The following is an 8,837-nucleotide window of genomic DNA, read 5'->3' as shown; positions in this document are numbered from 1 at the left end:
GAAAAATATTTTAAAATTTCAAAAATATTTTAACATAACTGTGATAGCAAAATTTAGTTTGAAAATGACATTAAATTAACTTAAATGGACAATTTTAAGGAAAAAAAAGTAGGTGCTATTCCATTAAATAATTAAATTCTGTTGGTTTCAGCACCCTCTGTAGCCTTAATGCAGCCTACTGCTAAACTGAATAGTTTCATCTGAAAAAGTTAAGCATTGGGCAAAAATGTCACCTGATGTTCATTGTTTTCAAGTTTCAAAACTCCAACTAATTATATAATCTTAAATGTTTCTATTTTGTAAGGAAATGTCTTAAGATAACTAGTAACTTAAAGATGCAATTTGTAGAATTTTTAAACATCAATATATCATTATTTGTCAAATTAATTGTGATACCTTGGTATAATAACTGTAAACAAACAGAACCATAGTCGAGATGATTAGTAGTCTCTAGTATTGTTAGTGCTGGTGTTTCTCAAATTTAGACCACATGTCCCGCAAACCCCGTTACTTCCTGTCGCTTGAGTCATTCTTATCTGTTACTTTGGAAGATAAATGGGCTAATGATGTCGAACAAGCAAATAGTAAACATGTTGTCCCCCACCAGTGATGTAGTTCCACCCTTGGGTCAGTCAGTGATTGCTGAGTGTGCTTGAAATATGAGTGAAATTGTATAAGCATTTTCGTATGGGACAATGAGAGGACAGATTGACCATATATTTCTGTTGCCTACTGTCCTCAGAATTAGGCTTACAAGTTATATCTTTAAATGTAGTAACTGTAATTGTCCTGTTTTTACTCAATACAGTACAAAATATAAGAACTACAATACGCAATAAATACAATCAGTACATTACACAATGTACACTACAATACAATTTATAATACAATATACAATATAACATACAACACCAGGAACGTGAGTGTTATGAATAATATAAATGAATGATAAGTGATATATGGTATTGCGCAGTAGGTAAGTGGTAATATGATATAAGTAGTCAACACTGGCGGAACAGTGGTAGTGCAGTGATGAGTGCAATAACAGTACAACAGTCCAACAACTGTACAATGACTACAGTGTCTTGTGGTTAGAGGTTTGCCCAAAAATTCTCCATTGACTCTCACTTCAACACATCAACCCAGTCTGATGTCTCCAAGTGTGTAGTGTGTGTAGACTATTATGTTACCTATGATAAATTTAACTGTATTGCTTTACCACTGAGTCCCCATTCATTGTCAATGCCGCCCCCTAGCGGCACAAAGTCAACGTTACAGTGTGACTAACTAACGAACAAACGAACGGACGGACGGACGGACGGAGACCGATCCATAGTCTCCCCTTTGGTGGGGGACAAAAACCTGGGTAATAATATGACAACAAAATATACTATTTAGCCAACAATTTTAACCACCGTAGCTTATTTATCAAGTGAACTGAGATACTTACAACTGTTAATAAAGTAAAAGTAAAGCATTTTATTTATTCAGACAGTTGGAAAGCAGGGAAGGAGACAGAATAGGGGAGGGTCAGGCGAGAGAGGCAGGATTGGATCCCAGACCAGGCGGACTTTACCACTTGACTATCTCTGGCCTCATATAATGCTTATATAATGATTGTACATGTCATTTGAACTATACATGTATATTTGGAGTGATGTCTACAAGCCAGAACCACATGCTTCATAAACTCATCATTACAAATTGGCCTGTATTTAAAGTTTTGTAAAACACATTTCATAGTTGTAATCCGTACAACCTCTTTTTTGATTTAGTTTAGTCATTTATTGTAACATGTTTGGTGATACCAGGTTTTCTGCTCAGTTCCACTCCTGGAGTCCTGGGGTGACTAATGAACAGATGTTCTGCCAGGCTTCAGATCCAATGAAGAGTAAATAGATACAGATCTTGAGCAAATTTATCCTTAATTAGGTCATTCCCCCAAAACCAAGTAGATTGGATTGAAAGACTGATCAGTCAGAGGTTTGTTTAACTTTGTTGAATCCACCTGGGAGGAACCAACATGGACTTCCAGATGGAGCAGAGGAAGAGTGACGTACACACTGATCTGAGGGCATCGCAGTCTGTGGATGCGCAACCTTAAAACACAGCTTTTTAGCCTTGCCTTTTCTTATTTGCTTATTTTTTTCTTCTTATCTTCTTTTATTGTTTTAATTGTTTTTCTCCTTTTCAATTCCTAATTTTTGTATTTTATTGTTTGTTTGTTTGTTGTTTGTCTGTTTTATCTTGTTCTTGTTTATTATCTCTTCTTCTGTAAAGACTTTGCACTGCATCCTTGCATGAAAGGTGCTATGTAAATAAAGTTTTATTTTATTTGAATCTATCTTGGAAAACTAATATTGTGAAGGTTTTGCCAAGGATGGCATCTTTGACATTTTTGGTTGCATGCATCTAAATCCCCACTTTGCATTCGAGGTGTGTGTTTTGTTTTATGTATAAATTCATTGTATGATCGATGTTTCACATGATGTGCAACTCTGTGTTTGTTGCTGACAGGCGTGCTGTGTGGCGACCCTCCATCCTTTCCTAACACCCGTCTCCAGGGTCACACCGGGTTTGAGATGGGCGATGAGCTGCTGTACGCGTGTGTGCCGGGTTACGTGATGCCCAGTGGCCACAGTGCCTTCAGCCTCCTGTGTGACAGCTGTGGAGAGTGGTACGGACTGGTGCAGATTTGTGTAAAAGGTAAGAAGGTGTTAAAAATGTTTGTGTTGGAGAGAGAGACAGAGAGTGAGAGACAGAGAGGGCCCCCTCTTCTTCTGCCCAGCCTCTTCAAAGCTTTGAGCTTTGACCTAGACAGGAGGCCGTACTGAGGTCAACCTCCTCACTTCCTTGCTTGTTAGCTCCTAATGCTGTTAGGTGACTGGTGCTTGATTCCTGGCTTTTTGGAAAACAGAGCCTCAGTTGTGAGTTGGGATAAAAATGGCTGCTATGACACCTGGGTGTGACATGCCATAGTGTGGCCCAGTTCACAGTGGAGGGAGAAGGGGGCAAGAGTCGTCCATGTAGGCAGAATGCCAAGCCTTTGTTCGTGCTTAGCTAAGGGCTTTAGAAGAAGAAATCATGTCTGTGCTCCAGACTGCTTCCAGTCATAATGTTGTCTTTGAAGTGTTTCCAGTATTTAATCCTTGCTTGATTCACATATTTTACTTTTTCTAGGTGTGACAGTTTTGAAAACTATTTGATGTTGCTGATTTATGATGAGAACGTTTGTGTAGAGTTTTGACATAGCTTTGCCGATTGACCAAGCATATATGTTTACTCTGTGTGTTTCCACAGATGAGACTGAAACCCATGTCGACTATGAGGACGAGTTCACAGATGCCTATGGCGAGCCAGAGGAGGAGAGAGCAGAGGAGGCTCAGGGCGAGGTGTACAAGGAGGTGCATGGAGCAGCACACCCAGAGGACAAGAGGAGTCAGCAGCAGCAGGAGGCCAGCTTCAGTGTAGAAGCAGGAGAGGAGCATCAAGACCAACAGGGAGAGGAGGAGGTAGGAGGAGAGGAGGAAGAGGATGAGCAGGGCAGTAAACTGGAAGGGATTGTGAAAGGAGGAGAAGTGGAGGAGGAGCGGGCTGTTGAGGACTCTACAAGACATCCAGGGTGGGAGCAGGAGAGGCAGGAGGGGGCTAGGACTGATGCATCAGTGGCAACAGAAGCGCCTGTCTCTCTGCTGTCCCAGAAACACCTCTTCTGGTTCCCCTCTGAGGCCTTCCAGGAGGCGGGACATCCTGTCCCCACCCATCCAGTCACACAGACCACAGCCCCGGAGGGTGAGAACCGTCTCAGAGCCTCAGGCGCCCAATCAGAGGAGAGTAAAGAGTATGACAGCCAAGAAGGTCACTACCAACATCCTGCTGATCTTGATGATCCCGATGATCATGAGCAGGATAGCTATGATGATCGTGACGATCACCATGATGATGGAGATGACCATGACGACAGTCACCATGACGACCAGGACGTCTATAACGACAGCCACCATGATGATCAAGACAACCATGATAACCATGACGACAGTCACCATGAGGACCAAGATGACCATGATGATCATGTGAAACATTACATTCCAGCTCAGCACGATGACCTGGATAAGCACGGTCGCTATGACGAACCCGACGATCACGATGACCATTATGACATGGGTGAACACGAAGATGAGCGTGATCGTGTTCGTTACGGCAGCCAGGGGGAATATGAAGATCGAGATGAGAGTTACGATGAAGATCATGACCATGAAAGCTATGACGACCATGACGATGTGACTGAAGACCACGATGACCAGGATGAAGAGCATCCTGACGGCTCTGAGGAGCATCCAGACCACCATGACCATGATGACGGTGAGGAACATTACGACCTGGGTAGAGACGAAGACGATAGCGACAGCTACACCGATCGAGACCGCTATGATGACCATGATCACGATGATCATGAACATGATGACCATGACAGCTATGACAGCCATGATGATCACGATAGCCACGATGACAATGATGATGATGACGGCCATCAGCATGTGGTCTTTCCCATGGCCACAGATGAGCGTCAGAACTTCACCCAGGAGGGAGCAGCAGGAAAACCTACAGCCACGACAGATGAGACCTGGTTGGACGGCTATCCTGTCGTTCCAGAAGAGACGGAGAAAGGCGGCTCCACAGAGGAGGAGGCGGGACCAGAGGAGCAGGAGAGAGAGACTGTTGTCGGGGCGACGGACAGACCCAATGAGGTGGAAGTGAGCAGGCCCATCCCTTACACCAGCCTGCCTGAGGCACCTGAGTCCGGCACCGTGGAGCCCGACTCTGAGCAGGGGGGAGTGGAGGAGGTATGGCCGGGCCTCTTCCCCACCGCCACTCCCTCCCCTGCCAGCCCCGAGCTTTCCGACACCCAGGACTACGACACGCAACATGTGGAGGACCCTACTGAGCACCCCTTCCTCGACCACGGCCCGGCCCCACCGATACACGATGATGACGACAGCATCACTCGGACCGGAGTGCGACCTGAGCACGACCTGACCGGTCAGACCGGGGAGAGGGGCGAGGTGGAGGGAGAGATGGGGGAGACAATCTGTACAGGCGAGGACTGCCCTCCCCGTCCCCCCACCTCCTCCAGTCGAGGTCCCACGGTGGCGGCCATCATCGTGGCGGTGTGCGCAGTCGTCACAGCAGTCGTCGTCGGGGCGTGGTGCTACCGACGGCGACAGCAGAAGAGCTCGATGTACGAGATGAACGGGAAGGGCCAAAGTCAGAGCAGACATGGCCAACAGATAGAGATGCAGCAGAAGGTGTAAAAGAGAGAGAGAGACGGAGACAGAGAGGAAGAGGGACGGACACTGAAGGGCTGCAGAGACACCGGGGGGAGGGGGGATTTTAAGAGGAAAGCACAGCCCCAGCTAGACACTACTGCAGAGCTGAAGATTTTGGATAGGTATAAACTGATGAGTTGTGCTACAGCCCAGGTTTTACAAATGAAGAATGAGGGTGCTTACTTATATGCTGCGGGATCTTAAAGCATAAGTGAGAACTCAGGCTCAGCATGAGGTAAAACAAGATGGTACTAGTTCAGCTTCACCCAATGATGCGTGGTAAGGAATTTTACCCATCTTGGTTATACCTATCCAATCCTTTCCATAGCTCTAGCATCTAGTTGGAAAGGTTGAGGGGTTGTGCCTGGACCGGACTCAGGTCCAGGAAGACGAAAAGGGAGAATGAATTGAGACTTCAACTTCCAAAGCTCTTGGACATTGTGGTAAAGATTCTTTTGTGTTTTACGTTGCTGTCGTTTTTTGTTATGCTGACTTCACTGACTGCTCTGTTTATTGTTGATTTATCTGTGTTGTTCTCGATCTCCTGACAGCAGATTTCATTTCTGTTTTTTTTTTTTGTTACTGAGTATTGTGTTGATAAAAGAACATTTACTCCACTTTTTACTTTATGACAAGAGCACTGAAGTTCAGAACACTTCAGATCATCGCAGCAAATTTGGGCAGACAGTCCCGAATGAACGACCCGGCTTCTGTCAGACCAGCATTAAGGGAAAAAAGGACAGTTAGATCAGATGAAAGAGTGGGATGAGTGGGATGAAGAGAGCAGAGAGCGGAAGAAAAAAAGAGGGAGATAGGAAAGGGAGAGGCGAGGTGTGAGTAAGAAGGACGAGGGATGACGGGAGAAACATTTAAAGACTTCCTGCCTCTATTGGTTTTGACAGTCGACTGGTGAGAGATTTAGACGGGGTGTCCAGACTGCAGACTCAGCCCCTGTGTGTGTGTGTGTGTGTGTGTGTGTGTGTGTGAGAGAGAGTGTGAGTGTGCGTCTGTGCGTGCATGTGTGCGTCTGTCTCAGGTCAGTGCGATCTGCCGGTCAGTGGTGTGTCCTGTTTGAGGAGAGCAGAGTTTGTACTGAGGGATGCCGACGGCACTCGGACCCACCAGAGATCAAACGTTGTGGTGCTGCCACGGCAACAGAGAGAAACCTACTGCTGGACAGCGACAGACAAACACCGACCTGTAGCTGTAGATAGACAGATACGTTCTTGAGTCATAAGAACACTATAGGAAATGTTATGTTCAACTTTCAATTAGAAATAGTCAGAAACAATTTGACTGCTTTGGGTTTTTAGGTTGTGCCAAATTACCTTTTTCCATGAAAGTTCAAAGAAAATTGTAATTTGACTTCATAATACCCAGTGTAGTCGGGTTGCCTGTGACTTTAGGTTAAAATAGGTTTTACAGGTCTAGGTCTATATATGATTTTGTGATATTCTCATTCTGTTTCATGCTGTTTTCATACTAATGTGAGGGAACCAAATACTTGATAACATGGTCAAAAAAATGAAAAAATAAATAAATATATAGAAACTAGTAAATGTAAATAAATTCAAATAGCCATTCTAAGAGTGTCTTAAATTTAGAGATTAAAGATTGTTATTCCGGTACTGTATAAAGATTACCAAAATGAACTGAAATGTATGCCAATACCTTAAATGGAAACTGCTTTACTCATAATTATTGTGAAAAGTGGGTGGTGACTGGTAGACAAAGATCACTACAGTGTCATCAGCCTTGCCTGGTTGTTGTCTTTTTCCTCATATTTGTTACTGACATCGTATAACATCCAGTGTCCTCAGCTGTTTTGTAAAAAGCATTGAGTAGCTTTCTTTATACATAGCTTTATGTTTAATCTGGCTGTGGAATAGGGATTCATTGGAGTTGGGTGGGTGAAGTGAATCATGGTCAATTCCTTTCAAAGCTTGATTTAATTCAAATTGAAATAATTAATTTTATTGAAAGGGTATTAACATTCAAATCCTCTGATTTGAAACTGGATTGACCCTATGTGGCGAGGGTTTGGAGGAGATAGCACCTGTAGAATATCTGGTGGGAGTGTATGTTTCTGTAAATATGAATCTCTGTGTTAACTTGCTGTACATAGCATGATCGGTGGGTAGAAGTGGAACATAACTTTCTTTACCAAGACAGTCAAGCTCAGCCGATATCAGACAATACCTCTTCAGGTCTTACAGGGTCAACTTGTCTCCACTCTCTTCTAAATCTACTCCACTGCCTTTTACTAGATTTACCATCCCACACTGCCGCTGATACACAAATACTGTACTTGTAATGATGACAGTCAGCTTCGGCTTTGAAGAAAAGACCATGTTGTTATGGATTGTCAATCTGATCTCACACCAGTTTTGCCATATAAATGATATCTGAAGAGCAATGGCAACCATCTACAATGTTACAATACTGACGCTGAGTTTGGGATCGGGATTACTTGAGCATGTGCAAAAATGTGACGATCACCATGAGTTCTGAAAGAAAACAAATATTACAAGGGAAAAAAAGGAAAAATGTTTGTGGGTGCTGACTCATTCCCATGATGGAAATATTTCACATTTCATGTTTCTTCTTCATCTCAAACAGCCTGATGTGTGTGATGTTAGGATGAAGTGTGTGTACTGTATATGAGTTTCCTCTAGGTCACAATAAACTCCTAAACCTGTGACTCTGATTATTATTGGCTCAGATGTGGTTTTAACTATTCATTTACATTTTAGGCTCTGTGCTGTAATGGGAATAGATTTAAGTCAGGGTTGATTGCACACAGTCATGCCTCCATTTTTACAGTCTTTCATTGTCTTTACCAGTCAGTCAGTGTGTGTGTGTGTGTGTATGTGTGTGTGTGTGTGACTCTGACTTCTGTCACATCTCAAGGTGTGATTTTGACCTGTGACCTCTACTGCTGACAATCAGAATTGTATCTTAAACTTTGAACCAAGCCGCTCCTACTGTTCCTGCCATCTTCCGCTTGTTTGTGATATGTTCAAGAAAACAATAAGAAAAAGAAGTAAAGAGAGGAGATGAAAGATAGGAATGGGTGATAGAGAAAGAGAAGTTAAAAAAAAGATGGGTAAAGGTAGGCAGACGAGAGAGAGAGAGAGAGAGAGAGAATCCAGAGAGAGACGGAGTGCGACAGGGAGAATGTTCCCCTGTGGGTTTTTAACACCGCTGTGTGACAAACTGCACAGAGACTCAATGTTCAAACATTATTAAACAACTCAGTGTTTTCTCTGGCTAAGCCTCTCTGCTCAGTGCAGCCCCGGACCCTGATCAGGTTTCATTAAAAGGACCCTCGCCGTCCCTCCTTCAGCTCTGCGTCCTCCTCCTCCCTGTCCTCTCTCTAGAACTTTTTATTAGCGCCCGAGTCAAAAATCAATGAGCTGAATTGATTTTATTCCCACTGAGCCACGTCCACAGCACCAGCAACTCCACTGTTGAACACTGGAATGATTACTCAAGAGATTTGATGTCCGG

General features: G+C 43.8%; 1 protein-coding gene across 1 annotated transcript in view; it reads left to right on the top strand.

Moving 5' to 3' along the window:
- Positions 1-5,312, top strand: part of susd5 (sushi domain containing 5) — a 12,518-nt gene extending 7,206 nt beyond the window's left edge. Inside the window, exons 4-5 of the mRNA XM_071545701.1 lie at positions 2,518-2,706; positions 3,301-5,312. Of these exons, the coding sequence (XP_071401802.1) occupies positions 2,518-2,706; positions 3,301-5,312 (2,201 nt within the window). The remainder of the gene's footprint in view (positions 1-2,517; positions 2,707-3,300) is intronic.
- The last annotated feature ends 3,525 nt before the right edge of the window (positions 5,313-8,837 follow it).

The sequence above is a fragment of the Centroberyx affinis genome, unplaced genomic scaffold (genome assembly GCF_046629955.1).
Source record: "Centroberyx affinis isolate AG114_WGS23_722 - 3 ecotype Tasmania unplaced genomic scaffold, CSIRO-AGI_Caff_v1 ptg005018l_1, whole genome shotgun sequence".
In the NCBI taxonomy this organism is placed as follows: domain Eukaryota; kingdom Metazoa; phylum Chordata; class Actinopteri; order Beryciformes; family Berycidae; genus Centroberyx; species Centroberyx affinis.
Note: the sequence above shows the minus strand (reverse complement) of the source record. Positions and strands in the feature narration are given on the sequence as shown.